We start from the raw sequence: 19,440 nt of genomic DNA on the forward strand, positions 1-19,440 counted from the left end.
CAATGTCCTCAGTGAGGTAGAGGTGAATGGAACAGTACCGTAGCTCAAGGAAAGACCACGTTATCAGAAGCGTGATAACGGAGGGGAAGAAGGTGTTCTTGAGTAAGGTGGTGCACGCTTTCAAGATTATGTACCTTCTGCTGGATGGGAGCAAGAAGGCTGAGGAATGATCAGGGTGGGACAAATCTTTGATTATGTTGGCTGCTTTTTTGAGGCAGCATGAAATGTAAATGGAATTAATGATGGGAAGTCTGGTCTGTATGATGCAGGATTGATCCGTGAGTTAAGGGCAGGGGTAGAGATGGACTATACCTCCTCAGCTGCAAATGCCATTAATTTCAAGAAGAAGTGATGATACTGAAGATTGACACAAAATGCTGAAGTAACTCAGCAGGACAGGCAGCATCGCTGGAAAGAAGGAAAAGGTTTCAGGTCAAGACCCTTCTTCAGACTCTGAAGTCTGAAGGAGTCCGAAGAAGGGTCTCGACCCGAAATATCGGCCATTCCTTCTATCCAGCGATGCTGCCTGATCCGCTGAATTACTCCAGCATTTTGTGTCTATCTTCGGTGTAAACCAGCATCTGCAGTTCGTTCCTACACAGAAGTGTTGACATGTCCACAGGTACAGTACGAGTCAAACAGCCAGTTGTGTGAACTGCAAACCCAAGACAGACACTGCCGGACAATGAGCAGCACGAAGACTTGAAATGTGGGGATTACGTCAGAGTATGACGAGTTGGAGAACCAAAAGGAAGATTCCACTATCATACGGTGATCTCATTCAACATCCAGACTCAATAACAAAATGCAACATACTACATGGGTCCAAATGGTAAAGAAGTGCTTCTACTAAAACGTCTGCTGAATTAGTCCACAGTGCAAGCCACGTGATCCTCTCCATAGTCCAATCGCCACCACCAAGCAAGTGGTGGAGCCAAGCACTCAATATCTGAAAGGTCACAGAGGCAGGAACTTGCGTTATATTTAAGTCCTTAGATGCAGAATTGAAAACCTATAAACTGCAAGGACACAATCCAAATGCTAAAAAGTGGGATTAAATTGAATAGTTCTTAGGAATGACACAAATATAATAATCTGACTGGCTTCCATCTGTGTTGCAAAGTTCTATGTTTCTAAGCATAAGGTACCCTAAATAAAGAAAATGTACATCATGTAATTACTTATTGATTCAATAGACAATAGACAATAGGTGCAGGAGGCCATTCAGCCCTTCGAGCCAGCACCGCCATTCAATGTGATCATGGCTCCGTTCTCAGTACCCCGTTCTCCCCATACCCCCTGACTCCGCTATCCTTAAGAGCTCTATCTAGCTCTCTCTTGAATGCATTCAGAGAATTGGTCTCCACTGCCTTCTGAGGCAGAGAATTCCACAGATTCACAACTCTGACTGAAAAAGTTTTTCCTCATCTCCGGTCTAAATGGCCTACCCCTTATTCTTAAACTGTGGCCCCTGGTTCTGGACTCCCCCAACATTGGGAACATGTTTCCTGCCTCTAACATATCCAACCCCTTAATAATCTTATACGTTTCGATAAGATCCCCTCTCATCCTTCTAAATTCCAGTGTATACAAACCTAGTCGCTCCAGTCTTTCAACATATGAGTCACGCCATTCCGGGAATTAACCTAGTAAACCTACGCTGCATGCCCTCAATAGCAAGAATAACCTTCCTCAAATTTGGAGACCAAAACTGCACACAGTACTCCAGGTGCAGTCTCACTAGTGCCCTGTACAACTGCAGAAGGACCTCTTTGCTCCTATATTCGACTCCTCTTGTTATGAAGGCCAACATTCCATTGGCTTTCTTCACTGCCTGCTGTACCTGCATGCTTCCTTTCAGTGACTGATGCACTAGGACACCCAGATCTCGTTGTACATAACCTCACACTTATCCACATTAAACTGCATCTGCCATGCATCCGCCCATTCACACAACCTGTCCAAGTCACCCTGCAACCTCATAGCATCTTCCTCACAGTTCACACTACCACGCAGCTTTGTATCATCTGCAAATTTGCTAATGGTACTTTTAATAATAATAATAATAATAATAAACATTTATTTTATATAGCGCTTTTCCAAATGCTCAAAGACGCTTTACAAAAACAGTCAAGACATAAAAACAAACAAACGAACTGTCCTGACGGAGAAGCGGCGAACAAATAGCGCCAGCGTCCTCTCATGTCAGGGTCCGGCAGTAGACAATAAAGAACACAAGACACACAATTACAATTTTTAACACAAACAGCCATCACAGTGATTGCTCCAGGCACACCCTCACTGTGATGGAAGGCAAAGAAAAGTCTTATCTCCTCCTCATTCTTCTCCCGTGGTGCCACGAGGCGATCGAGGCTCCCGACTTTTGAAGCCCCCACCGGGCGATGGAAAGTCCCAGGGCCGAGCCAAGCAGGCCGATGAAAGTCCTGAGCCCCCACCGTGCGATGGAAAGTGCCGCGGCCAGGCCACGCAGAGCGATGAGGGGCCTGCGAGCAGGTCAATCAAACCTCGTGCTTCGGGGCGGTCGAAGCTGCTACGGCTGGAGCTCCCGAAAGCCGGTCGCCAGCCAGGGACCTGCGAACTCCCGATGTTACGGTCTGCAGGGCCCACGGCCGAAGCCTCCGAGATGGTAAGTCCAGGCCCTGCGACCGGAGTCTTCAATGTCGATCCCAGCTGGAGGCCGCTGACTCCACGGTGTTAGGCCATAGCGCGAACGGAGACACAACACGGTAAAGGTCGCATCTCCGTTGAGGAGATTAGAAAAAAAAGGTTCCCCCACCCCCCACATATACAGAGTTAAAAATAAATCAAAAGAAACATTTAAACAATAACAAAGACAAAAAAAAAAAAAAAGACAGAGACTGCCGGTGAGCCGCAGCTGCAGAACGCAGCCACGCCATCAAGTCATTAATGTTTATTGTAAATAGCTGCGGTCCCAGCACCGAGCCTTGCGGTACCCCACTAGTCCTTGCATTAAACAATTCACACCGTTTCTTTTGGCGATAATTTTTAAAAATGCACAATTTTTTAATTATAAATGAAGACTTGCATTTCCATATTGTCTTTCATACTGCTTTCAATACATTGTAAAGCAGTTTAGGAACAATATCGATCACACGGTAATACGGGAAACGTGGGAGCCTCTGCACACATTAAGATCCGACAAACAACGATTTGGTTATGTACTTTACAGTTGTATAACATACCATGCAGATTCACAAAGGATTTTTTTTTGTTTTTTTCATTAGATACAAATCAGGAATGGGCTGCTTTTATAAACAAGATACGGAAGCCTATTGTTATTCATCTGGGCCAGCAATGCAAATTACAAGAACAAATTTGTAGTCAATTATGGGCCAGCACCAGTATAAATACTCAGGAACTTGTATTTTGTTATTAAAACCCAGGCGACTCATGAAATAGAGCCAGCCATCCCTACCTTCTCTGGCCTACAAGTGATTCCAGTCCCACGCTACATGCGTCACTCTTAATGCCCTCATAGTAGAATTCAGTAGATTCTGGTGGGACAATATGATAAAGACTTTGATATATTCCTTTAGTATTTGGTGGTCCTTGGTTAAAATGGCAATTCCAGTTATGAACAGACTAGTTAGAAAAAATTAGGCAATTTAAAAAATGTAAAGACAAATGTTATTGCACTTAATAAAAACCATACTCAATTAAAATTAAGTTTGTTCTTGATATTTGTAAAAATGAAAAAGTGTATTAGCAGCCTATTGTACATCCCTTCCAATTTGTACTTGTATCGACTTCAATTAAATTAAAAAAGGAGTGAGATGTTATGTTATGACAATATATTCTAATTCATTTTGCATAATCTCACAAAATCAAATCTCCTCCCTTTCAGAAATGAAAGCTTCCCAGGTCCATCACCAGAGCAAAACAAGATGTAATAGAGTAGTTAAAGGAGGTAAATGGAATAAAGAAAGTCCATTTCAGGCACAGATGATAAAAAGCTCGACTGAGAATTTTAAGGTGGGAAATAAGATAACAAGGTGTAAGGATTTAAGGTGCAAGTTTCAGGGCAGGGAGCCATACACATTTTTACAGAACTGTGTATTGAACAAAGTGAGATAAAATGCAATAATGGAATCCATTATTGTTACTTCCTAAGTTTTGCTTTTGTTCCCAAGACAACATACCTGCAAAAGCTCCAAGTTCATAGGAATGCTCTTCAGCTCCTTCAGTAAGTCCAATGCACCAACCTGTAAAATACAGTTCAACCTTTTAGAATGTGAAAACAGAGATCCAAATAGTCATCCACATCAAATAAAGATATTGCAAACGTACAAATAATACTTCATGAAACAATCTTGGTTGGTAAGTTATTCCAGAAATAAATGGTAACAAACATTTTTGTAAGGTTGCGTCCCAATCGAAACTGAGACATCAGATTGTCATACCGCTGCATGCGAGTTTAAAACTTAAGTCAAACCAGACAGGAGTTTATGCAGAAGATGGTGTTGAAGTCATCATTACTGCCAGTTGTGCTTTGTTTTAAATCATTAGGGTTCAAAGGTAGAAAAGTTCTTGACTCGAAACATCACATCCATGTTCGCCAGAGATGTTGTCTGACTTGCTGAGTTATTCCAGAACGGTGCCCTTCACTGTTAGAAGAATTGACTCGGATCATAATTTCAGATGGCTTCACACCTCTTCTATTCACAAGATCAGGTCTACAAGCTATCTTTTTATGTCCATAGAAATCCACAAGAAACTCTTTTAGCTTTCTATCTTTGGTTGGCATGTCACCACATATTCAAAACCAACCATTTGTCATCGACATCTAGTACAAAACTACTGACTCCCACAGCTATCTTGACTACACTTCTTCCCACTCTGTCTCCTGTAAAAACTCTATCCCCTACTCCCAATTCCTCCGTCTACACTGCATCTGTGCCCAGGATGAGGTGTTTCACACTAGGGCATCAGAGGTGTCCTCATTCTTTAGGAAAAGAGGTTTCCCCTCTCCCATTGTATATGAGGCTCTCACTAGGGCCTCTTCTATATCCCGCAGCTCCGCTTTTGCTCCCCCTCTCCCCATTCGTAACAAGGATAGAGTCCCCCTTGTCCTCACCTTCCACCCCATCAGCCAGCGTATACAACAAATTATCCTCCAACATTTCCGTCACCTCCAACGGGATCCCACTACGTGCCACATCTTCCCATCTCCTCCCCTTTCTGCCTTCTGCAGAGACCGTTCCCTCCGTAACTCCCTGGTCCACTAGTCCCTTCCCACCCAAACCACCCCCTCCCCAGGTACTTTCCCCTGCAACCGCAGGAGATGCAACACCTGTCCCTTTACCTCTGCCCTCGACTCCATCCAAGGACCCAAACAGTCTTTTCAGGTGAGGCAGAGGTTCACCTGCACCTCCTCCAACCTCATCTATTGTATCCGCTGTTCCAGATGTCAACTTCTCTACATCGGCGAGACCAAACGCAGGCTCAGCGATCGTTTCGCTCAACACCTTCGCTGAGTCCTTCTTAACCAACCTGATATCCCGGTGGCTCAGCACTTCAACTCCCCCTCACTCCCAGTCTGACTTTTCTGTCATGGGCCTCCTCCTCATAATGAGGCTCACCGCAAATTGAAGGAATAGCACCTCATATTTTGCTTGGGAAGCTTACACCCCAGCGGTATGAACATTGATTTCTCCAACTTTAGATAGCTCCTCTGTCCCTCTCTTTCCCCTCTCCCCTTCCCAGTTCTCCCACTGTCTTCCTGTCTCCAACTACATCCTTTCTTGGTCCCGCCCCCTCCCGACATTAGTCTGAAGAAGGGTCTCGACCTGAAACGTCACCCATTCCTTCTCTCCTGAGATGCTGCCTGACCCGCTGAGTTACTCCAGCATTTTGTGATACCTACGATTTGTCATTTCTGGAGTCTTTTCTCCAAAGTTTATACTGTTTTCTTGCATATTATGCTGTTGTGATTGTTTGGACTGGAATGGTCAATTTAACAAAATGATCTGGAATAGACACAAAGTAACTCAGCGGGTCGTGTAATCTCACTGGATAACATGGTATGTGATGTTTTGCATCTGGATGATTTGCATCATTCCTTCATGAGACCGATTGTGTATGTATGTGGTGTGGGGAGGGACGAAAGAGAGAGAGATAAAGTGGAAAGTTGGAAGAGAGGAGCAGCAGGACAAAGCCAGGCAGGTGACGGGTGGATACAGGTGAGACTGGGTGGGGTTGTTGATCAGCAGATTGTTGGACAAAGGCCAGAGATTGAAAGAAAACAGATGTGATTTAAGGATAGAAGAGCTGTAGTTTGTGAAGCCAGAGGAAGGAATATAGATGGAAGTGAGGTAGGGAGGGAAGAAATTAGTGCGAATCCAGGCAGGGAACAGGGAAGGAGGGGTTAGCGGGAGAGAGGGGGGGAGGGAAGAAAGAAGGAATGGAGAAAAAAGTGGGGTAGGTTATGTAGATTATGGAGAATCTCCTAAAATTGGAGAATTGAATTTTCATACTGTGCGAGCTCTGAATATAGATAAAGTGACGGTGGTTAATTTACATAAACATAGAAAATAGGTGCAGGAGGAGGCCATTCGGCCCTACGAGCTAGCACCGCCATTCATTGTGATCATGGCTGATCGTCCCCAATCAATAACCCGTGCCTGCCTTCTCCCCATATCCCTTGATTCCACTAGCCCCTAGAGCTCTATCTAACTCTCTCTTAAATCCATCCAGTGATTTGGCTTCCACTGCCCTCTTCCACAAATTCACAACTCTGTTTTTTCTCACCTCAGTTTTAAATGGCCTCCCCTTTATTCTAAGACTGTGGCCCCTGGTTCTGGACTCCCCCAACATTGGGAACATTTTTCCTGCATCTAGCTTGTCCAGTCCTTTTATAATTTTATATGTTTCTATAAGATCCCCTCTCATTCTTCTAAATTCCAGCGAATATAGGCCTACTGCCGTCAAATGCTCATTATGTGTTCACCTACTCATTTCTGGGATCATTCTTGTAAACCTCCTCTGGATCCTCTCCATAGCCAGCACATCCTTCCTCAGATATGATGCCCAATATTGCTCACAATATTCCAAATGCGGCCTGACCAGCGCCTTATAGAGCCTCAGCATTAAATCCCTTTTTTTGTATCTAAGCGCTTGCTTTCTTTACTACTGATTTGACTTGCAAATTTCTTTACTACTGATTTGACTTGCAAATTAATCCTGCACCAGCACTCCCAAGTCCCTTTGCACCTATTTAATCTGTGAAAGAAATAAAGTATGATGGTGCGGCTTTAATTTAACGTCTTAGATGTTAAAAGGATTTGAATAATTTGCACTTAATTTGTACTCAAATGTAATCAATAAATGAGACAGCAAGACTTCCATCGATATGATGCAATAGAAACATTTTCTTCATTCACAGTATCTATTTTCTAAAAGCGCCCAACAGATTCTCAATAACCAGCTTTTACATATATACCAAAGCAGAATTGAATGTGCCTTCAATCTAGAAAAGAAAAAGCTGAATGTCCTGGCAGCTTGACAACTGATCCTAGCAATATCCAGAGAAACTGTAGTTGTTGTTAATTGACCGAAACAATGTGTATTGCTTATATCCACATCCAATGCATCCCATTTCCCTAAATGTATTTCCAAATCACCCTCAATAAAATAGCTAAGCATCGTATTTCAATTGGGAGGTGTGTGATTTATGGCACTGATCAGCTGATGCATTTTACTCAGTTAAAAAAAATAATGCTAAGAGTAACCTGTGTTCTTATCGAAAAATGTAGTCTTGTGCTTTCAGTACATTATGTAACCATGAGGTGACCAGGTAATGCAAAGGCATTTCTTCCAACATTTATTTTAGCCATGTATTGACAAATTGTAGCAGCAGGAAATCAACTGTTCTTGCATTTCAGATTCTAATGTAGCCTTGTTTCCATTACAATTTCTGATGTATTTCAGATAAAGTTAGCTACCGCCAATATGCACAACCCCCTTTGGCAAAATCCACAAGTGGGAAGCCAGAGAAAGCTGCGGTACTTTGCTGTACGAGATCTGTGGCAAAATTGAGAAGGATCGAGAAAACCAGAGACCGAAGATCACACATAGGACATCTGACTGACAGATGGATGCAGGACATGGTTCTTATTGTACACTAGGAAGAAAACACCTGTTTCTCATAGCATGTCTTTGGGAAATCATTCTTGCAATCAGCTCCTGCTTCACTGCTAAAGAACCAAATTTCTCATTGAAGAAGTCTGAAGAAGGGTCTCGACCCGAAACGTCACCCATTCCTTCTCTCCAGAGATGCTGCCTGAGTTACTCCAGCATTTTGTGATACCTTAAATTTCTCACTCAAGTAATTACTTGCTAAGCATTGACTCCATCGACACAAAATTCTATCTGTATTTGGATCCCTTGTCTGAAGTACAAGTATCTGCAATTGACTTGCCACAGGGGCACGACATATCCCGAAAGTGAAGACACAGCACCCATTTTGACCCACACATATTGTTTTTATTTCTATTAACAAGATATGGCCTTGTCAATACCAGCATATATTATTTGGACCCAAAATATTCTCGAGAAGGTGGCGATGAGCTCTTCCTTCAACCATAGCAATCTATCCAGTGAAGGTAAAATTAGAATGCTGTCATGTTGGGCATATCAATATTTGGACTTAGCCACAATGAAGAAATGGCAACATATTACCAAGTCAATGGGGACAGGAACTGGCCAACGGTGGCATGCACATGTGTCTGTCACCTTTGTTCTGCTACCGGTGTTGGTTTATTAATGTCATGTGTACCAAGATCAGTGAAAAGCATTTTTTTGCATGCTATGCAATTAAATCAACAAGTACAACAGATAGTCCAAAGTGAAAAATACCCAAGGGGAAAGTATTGTAGCATTACAGTTAGAAAAAAAAGTCCAGCATCCACAATGAATATAGATTAGAAGATTGAGACCAGCTCCTAATCTATGGAAGGATGGGTCAGTAGTCATAAGAGTGGAAGAGGCTATTCTCAAGTCTGGCGATACCCACATTCAAACTTTTGTATCTTCTGCCTGATGGGAGAGGAGAGAAGAGGGAACAACCGAAGTGAGGAAAATCCTTGATTGCGTTGGTTGCTTCCCCGAGGAAGCGTACTGTGTAGATGGAGTTGATGGTGAGGAGTCTGGGTCAGTCTGATGGATTGTCTACATCCACAACTCGGCAATTCCTTGCGGTCTTGGGATTCTTTGGCAATTGGTAAGAGTTGTTGGAGAGATACCGAACTTCCATAGTCTCCTGATGCAGTACAGGCTTTGGTGTACTTTTTTAGCCATAGCTTCAATATGGTTGGTCCAGGACAGAATGTTGGTGATATTTACACTTACCAAATTGAAGCTCCCAACCATTTCCACTTCATCACCACTGATGTTGACTGGGGCATGTACTTCACCACGTTTCCTGCACTTCATCACCATTGATGCTGACTGGGGCATGTACTTCACCACGTTTCCTGCAGTTTAAGTGGTTGAGACAATGGATGGGGAGATGTAACTGAAGTGACTTTGGCATGTAATCACTGTATTTTGTAGAAGGTACAAGGGCCATCACAATCAACTGGTGATGGGCATGAAAGCTTAAGATGGTGGATAGGGTGTCAATGAAATTTGTTGCCTTGTTCTGGAAGGTGTTGAATTTGTTAATTTATTTGTTTTTAATCATCATTGTGCCCAGTACAGATCTGGGCAATTTGTAGGATATTCCAGCATCTACATTTGACATTATGGAATACTTTTGGCAGTTACGAGGTAAATTACTCACAGTACATCTTGGTTGCAACCTGCTCTTGCAGCCACAACATATCCAGTTGTGCATTTGATCAATGATACATATGTTTACATTTCACAGGCAAGCCTTTACGCATTGATTGTGGATCGGCATCACCTGTACATACTCAACATTCACTGTGTGCACACAGATCTTGCACAAGGCTGAGACCTTGATGGGTCTGTGCCAGATATTTATGCAATACCATGGTAACTTACCACTCAAAATTCCAAACACAAAACAGAATAGCAAGATCTGACAGCATTGTAGTCAGACTACGAGTTTGTAGGCAGTCAGTAGAATCGGAATCTCCGGGCAATTGAACCCGTGAGCACATCCAGAGGTGGTCTCATCTCCATCTAAAGTTTCTCTCCTCCTTGTTCCAGCTCCTTCTGCTTTGCTGAGGCAAGAACGGTATTCAATTGTTGCGAGTAGTTTTCAATATGTCCAATGTGTGCCATTATTTGCTGTTTGCAGTTAGCAAACTCTTTTTTTCACCACGGAACGGTCACACAGCACTTAAAAGGAAAAAAAACACAAGCACTACAGCGTGGCCATGAATTTCCTACAGGCTTATCCATCTATGTCGATGTGCTTTCAAATAACTACGCTGTACCACTTTAACAACTCTGCAATTTATCTAAGTGATTGGGCCTACTCGTTTTAGTAGATTATGCACATGAAGAACACGTGGAAATAGTGGGGGGGTTTTGCAGCTGTAAAGCCCACACAAAAACGAAATGAACTGAAAATTTCGAAGCGGAGCACGTTATCCTCTCCATCCAAAGGCGCATACTCTCCCGCTGGTTTTCGAGTTCAGGAGCCAGTGGAGGTGAGCTCACTCAGCAGTTGGCGTCGGTTTCCGGTATCAACTATTACGGCGCTCAGCAAGCTTCGAGCTCTGAACTGACTTTTGCGAGGACCAAGAATGGGGAAAGTTGCGCGCCAGGCCCGGGACGTTCTACCGATTGTCCGAACGAATCGCGCGCCGGACCCGGGACGTTCTATCGATTGTCTGAGCGAACCGCGCACCGGGCCCGGGACGTTCAATCGATTGTTCCGAGCGAAGTGCGCGCCGAGCCCGGGACGTTCTATCGATTGTCTGAGCGAACCTGGCTCGGGATGTTCTATCGATTGTCTGAGTGAACCGCGCGCCGGGCCCGGGACGTTCCATCGATTGTTCCGAGTGAAGTGCGCGCCGGGCCCCGGGACGCGAGCCCATACGCGCGCTGGGCCCGGCTCTCTCCTTCTGTGACAGTTCCTGGCCTCAAACAACTCACCGTGTTCTTCTTCGACACCATCTTGTCCATCTTTTTTGCAATTCGGACAATATCTTCTTCCTCTTTTTTATTCATCACGCACGCACGCTCGTTCGTTTGTTACCGGCTGAAGCGTGTGGTTTTAACAACAAATCCCCCCCCCCAAAAAAAAAAAATCCCTTGATCCGCTGCCACAGGCGCGAACCTCTCACAGAGAGAAAGCCCAAAGTAGTGGAACCGCCATCATGTAAATAAAGGGAGCGATATGAGCAGCCGCAACTAATCAATAAACATAAAAAACATAAACGCCGGGTCGTTGAATGTTGAGTATTGCCAGATTTTCCGATCACTGCAAAAACAAAATTGTTTTAAATGTGCAGTTGAACACCGGTAGTGCAGATTTCGGGACAATATTTGTACTTGTGAGAGCTTGTCCTTCTGTCACCTGACTGATTGTTTGTAGTGGGAAGGAGGGAAGGAAATTCATGGCCACGCTGTTATTTTTCTGTCGTTCCCACACAGGTGTGTAGAATTGTGGTTATTGGGTGATCTTGTGGGATAATTATACCAAACTGCATTGCTTCAGGGTTTAAAAAAAATACTACTACTATCATTTCGATAAAGCGTTGAAACTAACGGGAAACCTGAAGCCAATCTTAGTTGCTGACGACATGATTTATGGGGCCGCTTTGAGATGTGCCACATCCACATAAATTGCATTTAAAATTCCAATGTTGATTGTTTTTATTCTTAAAACGGTGATAAACATCCAGAAATGGTGTATAAAATTGGAAAATGTGGTCATGATCTAAATGACTACTTCATTGAGGAAAGGAATGCCTACAATTAGAACTTAATAACTTGAAAATAGCATATGCAAAGAATAGTTTTCATTCTGTAGAACATTTATTGGAAAAGAAACAGCATTTGGGGTAAATTTGGAAAACTGACAGTAAAACTGAACGGGCATTGTGTAAGATTAAAATGTCACCCAAGTGTACAAACTAATCAGTCCAAGAATATATTCAAGATTAATACTGATATACTTTTAATCACTAAATGAGTCTAAATTATGGGGAGAGGATTGCTGGTAAATCAGCCATTATTTTACAAAATGGTAATGGTAATTACATTTTATATAATTACTGAAAAGAAAAAAAAATGTGTCAAGGTTGGAAATCTGAAATATGATCAGTTATGCTGAAGCGTTTTAAATTTAAATAATTATTTTTTCCACAAATGCAGTGGTTCTAGAATTTTTCCAGTTTTTATCTCGTTATTTAAGATGTAGTACAGTTCTGTCTCTTTGAAGGAAGTTCATTTGAATTTGCTGCAAAGGGGTAAAAATACAGTGTAATTTGGCAGTGTTGAATTTATGATGAGGAGATCATAACATCCTAAAAACCTATCAATGGATCCTCAAATAATTCTAATATGCTAGTATTTTTTTAATTAACTTTTTCCTTCATGATGTCTCAACACAACACAAATGTCTCATTGATAAATAAGATAAGTCCTGGTTTAGATTACCAATGTTTCTTAGTATCAACAACATTAGATATACAATTTAATGCCGGCATGGATTTTAAAAATGTCAGCGAGCACCTCCATGATATGCATCAGAGCAGCTCATACAAAAAAATGAGTAGCCAAACAGTAATCTTTAATGTTTCCTTGCAAAATATTAAAGCAACTATCCATTCCTGTTTAAATGTCTTTTTTACTTTTAGCATTCCAAATTGAATAATTATATTTTAAAAATCCTCATGTAACCAATATGAAGTGGCAAGCAAATAATGAGTCAAACATGTGGAAAATGACACACAAGATAGAAATGTTGAAAGCGCTCAGCAGGTCGAGCACCCGATGTAGAATAAACACGTATGCATTTGAAAAATTAGTCTTTTATCTGTTTTTATTTAGTATTAGACCAAGTGGAGCCGTTGGGCCCAAATCTCTTCTGCATTGGTACAGCAACCCCCCCCCCCCCCTTCCCCCCATTCCCCTCCCCCCTTTAAATAACTTTAAAAATATAACACCGATTTCAATTAAACTTCTTCCATTAGCACCAAAGGGACGACAGTGAGTAAGGTGGGCCTAAAATTGTTGTGCAATCGTGTACCGTTTTGGCTGTAGTTCAGGAACAAACAAACGAGTTTTAGTATATAGATTATGGTCTTTTAACTTCACAGGAGGCCATTGGGTTCTGAGTCCATACCAGCACTCTACCAAATCATTGTAGCTAGTTCCAATGCTTACTGATCAGCTCGCAACAAAAAGCTTTTCACTGTACCTTGGTACACATGACAATAAACTAAACTAAACTGGAGTATTGTGAGCAATTTTGGGCAGCATATCTGAGGAAAGATGTGCTGGCTCTGAAGGGTCCAGAGGAGGTTTACATAAAAGATCCCAGGAAGGAGTGGGTTAACATGATGAGCGTTTAATGGCATTGGGCCTGTACTCGCTGGATTTTTTACCGAATAGTGAAGGGCTGTGGATGTGAAGAGGATGTTTCCACTAGTGGGAGAGTCTAGGACTAGAGGTCATGGCCTCAGAATTAAAGGATGTTCCTTTAGGAAAGAGATGAGGAGGAATTTCTTTAGTCAGAGGGTGGTGAATCTGGAATTCTTTGCTACAGAAGACTGGAGGCCGTGAATGGATATTTTTACGGCATAGATTCTTGATTAGTATGGGTGTCGGGGTTATGTGGAGAAGGCTGGTGAATGGGGTTAGGAGGGAGAGATAGATCTGCCATGATTGAAGGGTGGAGTAGACTTGATGAGCTGAATGGTCTAATTCTGCCCCTATCGCTTATGACCTTATGAGGTCCGCAGTTCTTGTTCCCTCAAGTACTCTTCAAATTTTCTTAATATAGCTTCAATTAAATGTGCTTTCACCAGCCTGTCATTTAATGTATACAAGTGCCTACCATATATATGCAGAAGGGTCATGACCTGAAACGACACCTATCTATGTTCTCCAGAGGTGCTGCCTGACTTGCTGAGTTACTCCAGGACTTTGTGTCCATTTTGGTAAATCAGCATCTGCAGTTCGTCATGTCTCTAATGATTCATTGTGTAGGTTACCTTTTCCTCATGCCACTTTTAGTTCTATTGTTAATCATCTATACCTGTCTCCTAGTTCTCAATATCAGAATCCGTTTTCATCCATCCTAAAGTGCTGTGCCCAGAATTAGATGCAATTCTCCAGTTGTGGTTCTTCAATATTCTGTTAACAAAAGACAATAAAACACATTATAAATTTAATCATATCATATATCTACAGCCGGAAACAGGCCTTTTCGGCCCTCCAAGTCCGTGCCGCCCAGTGATCCCCGTACATTAACACTATCCTACACCCACTAGGGACAATTTTTACATTTACCCAGCCAATTAACCTACATACCTGTACGTCTTTGGAGTGTGGGAGGAAACCGAAGATCTCGGAGAAAACCCACGCAGGTCACGGGGAGAACGTACAAACTCCTTACAGTGCAGCACCCGTAGTCAGGATCGAACCTGAGTCTCCGGCGCTGCATTCGCTGTAAAGCAGCAACTCTACCGCTGCGTCATTTATTATAAACATCACTTCACAAGTACACTAAAAAGATCACTGATCTTGGAAGGGATGTTGTATGAACAGTGACTTAACATATGGACACACATATGGAGAGTCTATGCATGTTCTCCAGAATGGATCTACAGCTGATGGGGAGAAAGCCAGGGAGTCAGATTATTGGCATAGCAAAAAAGTGCTAATAATTCATTTCTTGATTATTTCTGTGTATGATCATAGGTAAAAATTCACCAATTTTAACCAAAACATAAACTATATTAAAAAGTAATAATCAGGCAATTTATTTTTTTTAATTCTTGAAATTTTTCACTGTGACCATGTAATTCTGTGCTCATACAGAAGATAACAAGAACATTAATGAGCTTGTGTATAATTCTGTTCCTTTTCAATCCTGACAAGCTTAAGATGACTAATTGGTATTCTACAGGTGTACAATGGAGCGCTACAAAAATAGCATTAATATTGATTTATCATATACTGATTTTTTCTAAATGCACCTGAAAGCTATTAGAGCAACAGACATATGCAAAATTGTACGAATATGGAATGGTTTGCTCAGGCTTTGGTTTAAGACAGTATGTTATAGAGCAAAAAAATAATATTTATTTACAGCTAAGGAAGGTTGACAGCAGGATAATGAGACCAGTGTTATATTGCTGCAGTTATGACCTGATATCAGGAGTTTGAAAAACTGATCTTGTTCTCTAATTGGAAACTATTTTAAGGTACAGATTCTTATCCCTCACATACAATGGTATTTTAAATTGTACTCTCAATCAAGGTGTGAAGAATAGAAATCCTGATGCTCTAGTAAATGAGAGTTAATTTCTTAGGATTTATTTTTCATTCAATTGCTGTTTTACTTAGTGACATGGAATCTCTAACAATCAACCGTGAAACAATGCTTACAAATTACAAACATAAATGTGCATCTGGTAATTAGATGAAATGTAAGGTTATGCAGGAGAATATTTGCTTCTCAGGTGCCAGAATAATTTGTTCATTTTGAACAAATAATTTGTTCATTCATTCCTTGGGCTTTTTAAAAATAGGTGACTGATGGGTGGAACCAAGAACAAAGCCTGCTATCTTCATCCTGATTCGGTTTACCTCAAGAACAGTCAAAGATGTTGGCTGATCAAAATATGCTACAATAATCACCACCACCTTCCCCCTCCAACATCCACCATCATATTGGCTCAAAGCAGTGCTTGAAATACCCAGTTCATAAATACTTCATAGTCTTGTATTCACCACCAGTCACAATTGTACAATCACATCTCCTAAGATGCATCACAGTTAATAAATAGACATCAAATTTTACACATTCAGTTTTCTATAACCAAACCAGATCATGAGCACCAATACCCCATGCTGCACGATGCTGAATCTAAAATTGGTTCAATCTGAGCTGAGGGGGTGGAGTTGACAATCATCTGGGAGATGCATTTTCTGAGGTTGGGGATTCCTAGCCTGAAACAAGATGGTCGTCGCCACCGATCAGCGCTGGACGCATGGGGCCCAGGTCTCCCGGCGGACCCCACGCCTGAACTTCCTCCTCTGGTGCAGGGCGGCGGCAGAGTGTCCAGCAAGATGGCCATCGCCGCTGTTCCCTGCCGATCAGCGCTTGACGCACGGGGCCCACGTAAGTGGCTTTTCCCTGTCCCCCCTTGCCCGCCCACGGACCTGGGGGACACTCCCCGCCTGACAACAGATCCACGGGTTGCCGGGCCCGCAGGATCGTCAGTTGCGGGAGGGTTACCTGGTCCCTAGGTGAGGCCTGCAGGAGAAATGTGGGCGAGGTTAGTGCCTTTTCCCTGTCCCCCTTCGCACGCCCACGGCCCCGGGGGACGTCCCAGCCAGCCAACGGGTCCACGGATCGTAGGGTTGCTGGGCACGTAGGAGAGGTTTGCACCCAACGGGGGTTGCCGTGCCCGCAGGACCCTGCAGGAGATGTTTCGGGTCCACGGCTCGATTTGCCTGTACCACTGGCCACACGGGACAGAGCTGAGTGGCTCCCTTGCCCGCCTACGGCCCCGGAGGACACTCCCCGGACCCGTTGGGTCCAAACCTCTCCTGCATTGGTCCATCACCCTCTACTCCCCCTTCCCCCCCACTCCATCCCCCCTCAACCCTTCTTATCCCCCCCTTCCTCCACACTCACCCACTCCATCCCCCAGAACCTTCCTTTTCCCCCCCCACTCACTCCATCCCCCCTCAACCCCCCACCTCACCTACTCCATTCCTCCTCAACCCTCCCTTGTCGTCCCCCCCTTCCTCAGCCATGCCCACAGGACTGCCTGCAGCAGAGATTTGCACCGAATGGGTGCACACCTGTCTAGTTTGTTTTAAAGTTCAGCTTTTACCTCCCATCGTCTCCATTAAAAACTTGTAGTTTAAACAGGATTGGTGTTTCAGATCCAAAATTTAGATAAAATGAAACACAAAACCTGCTTCATATTTTTCTCTAAAAAGTATAAGGTAGTGTGTGATTATAAGCTTTCTTTTCATCAGTTGCAGGGGTATATTTCTGCATACTTCTAACACATGGTCTCAAGGTTCTCATTATCAACTCCTCTCCACTTTCAGCAGTTGTAGACCAGATTCCAAGAAGTCAGTGGGAACATTTGGACCATTCAATGAAATAGAGACAATGCCCTGCTGAAATTCACATTGCAGCAAACTTTCAGCGGTAACTGTGCAAGAACTGAAACAAACCCTGCTGTAACCGCGTGGATAAGATTTGATAGCCAAGGTTGCAATCAGAATAAGGCAATTCCACCAAAACGGACTTGGCAGTCCCGTTTGTGGATTTTGGGAACAAGATAGAAGCAGGCAGTGCAGGGCTGGGGGAAGATAAGGTTGGAAGCACTGGAGGGGAGGCTTCAGAATATCCTAGCGAGGGAAGGCGATCAACCGGAAGTAGTTGTGCACGTGGGCACGAACGACGTCAGGAGGAAGAGGAAGGAGATACTGCGACGTGAGTTTAGAGAGTTAGGAAGAAGACTGAGAAGTAGGACGTCGAAGGTGGTTTTCTCTGGACTGCTACCTGTACCTCGTGCTAGTGAGGGCAGGAATAGAGAGATCGGGGATATGAATGTATGGCTGAGGGGCTGGTGCAGGGAGCAGGGATTTAGATTTCTAGACCACTGGGATCTCTTCTGGGGTAGGGGTGACCTGTACAAAAGGGACGGGTTACACCTTAACAGCAGGGGGACCAACATTCTGGCAGGTAGGTTTGCTAGTGCTACAAGTGTGGCTTTAAACTAAGTAGTGGGAGGGAGGGGTTGACAAACTGGGAATATGGAGATGGAGTTAAAGGGGAAGCAAATACAGGAGAAATTGCAAAGGACTCTCGAATGAATGGGGAGGGAAGTAATAGAAGGGATAAGAGAGTAAGGTCGGGGCCAATTGTGACCGGTGTGAGAGGGAAGGTGAATACAGAAATTAAAGTGTTGTATTTAAATGCGCGAAGTATAAGAAATAAAGTGGATGAGCTTGAGGCTCAGTTAGACATTGGCAAGTATGATGTTGTGGGAATCACTGAGACATGGCTACAAGAGGACCAGGGCTGGGAACTGAATATTCAGAGGTACACAACATATAGAAAAGACAGACAGGTGGGCAGAGGGGGTGGGGTCGCTCTGTTGGTGAGGAATGATATTCACTCCCTTGCAAGGGGTGACATAGAATCAGGAGATGTAGAATCAGTATGGATAGAAATGAGGAATTGTAAGGGTAAAAAGACCCTAATGGGAGTTATCTACAGGCCCCCAAACAGTAGCCTCGACATAGGGTGCAAGTTGAATGAGGAGCTAAAATTGGCATGTCGCAAATATAATGCTACGGTGGTTATGGGAGATTTCAATATGCAAGTAGACTGGGAAAATCAGGTTGGTAATGGACCCCAGGAAAGAGTGTTTGTGGAGTGTCTCCGAGATGGATTCTTAGAACAGCTTGTACTGGAGTCTACTAGGGAGAAGGCAATTCTGAATTTAGTGTTGTGTAATGAGGGGACTCGAAGTAAAAGAGCCATTAGGATGCAGTGATCACAATATGATAAGTTTTACTCTACAAATTGAGAGGGAGAAGGGAAAATCTGAAGTGTCAGTATTACAGTATAGCAAAGGGGATTACAGAGGCATGAGGCAGGAGCTGGCCAGAATTGACTGGAAGGAGGCCCTAGCAGGGAAGACGGTGGTACAGCAATGGCAGGTATTCCTGGGAATAATGCAGAAGTTGCAGGATTAATTTATCCCAAAGAGGAGGAAAGATTCCAAGGGGAGTAAGAGGCACCCGTGGCTGACAAGGGAAGTCAAGGACAGCATAAAAATAAAAGAGCAGAAGTACATCAAAGCAAAGAAGAGTGGGAAGCCAGAGGATTGGGACTCTTTTAAAGAGCAACAGAAGAAGGCAATACGGGGAGAAAAGATGAGGTACGAGGGTAAACTAGCCAATAATATAAAGGAGGATAGCAAAAGCTTTTTTAGGTATGTAACGAGGAAAAAAATAGTCAAGGCAAATGTGGGTCCCTTGAAGACAGAAGCGGGGGAATTTATTATGGGGAACAAGGAAATGGCAGACGAGTTGAACCGGTATTTTGGATCTGTCTTCACTAAGGAAGATACAAGCAATCTCCCAGATGTTCTAGTGGCCAGAGATCCTAGGGTGACGGAGGAACTGAAGGAAATCCACATTAGGCAGGAAATGGTGTTGGGTAGACTGATGGGACTGAAGGCTGATAAATCCCCAGGGCCTGATGGTCTGCATCCCAGA

The 19,440-nt window shown here is 43.3% G+C and overlaps 1 protein-coding gene across 7 annotated transcripts in view; it reads right to left on the reverse strand.

Annotated features, from left to right (window-relative positions):
• Positions 1 to 19,440, reverse strand: part of tcea1 (transcription elongation factor A (SII), 1) — a 90,636-nt gene that overhangs the window by 41,317 nt on the left and 29,879 nt on the right. Inside the window, exons 1-3 of one of the 7 annotated variants that reach the window (XM_078397388.1) lie at positions 11,107 to 11,423; positions 9,388 to 10,344; positions 4,182 to 4,244 (exon numbers count right to left, since the gene is read on the reverse strand). In XM_078397388.1, the coding sequence (XP_078253514.1) occupies positions 4,182 to 4,244; positions 9,388 to 9,495 (171 nt within the window). In that variant the 5' untranslated portion in view covers positions 9,496 to 10,344; positions 11,107 to 11,423. Of the gene's footprint in view, positions 1 to 4,181; positions 4,245 to 6,992; positions 7,069 to 9,052; positions 11,424 to 19,440 lie in introns of those variants that run through there. The other 6 variants (XM_078397389.1, XM_078397387.1, XM_078397391.1 and 3 more) reach the window with 6 other exon arrangements.

Source organism: Rhinoraja longicauda, chromosome 4, assembly GCF_053455715.1.
Source record: "Rhinoraja longicauda isolate Sanriku21f chromosome 4, sRhiLon1.1, whole genome shotgun sequence".
Lineage (NCBI taxonomy): Eukaryota > Metazoa > Chordata > Chondrichthyes > Rajiformes > Arhynchobatidae > Rhinoraja > Rhinoraja longicauda.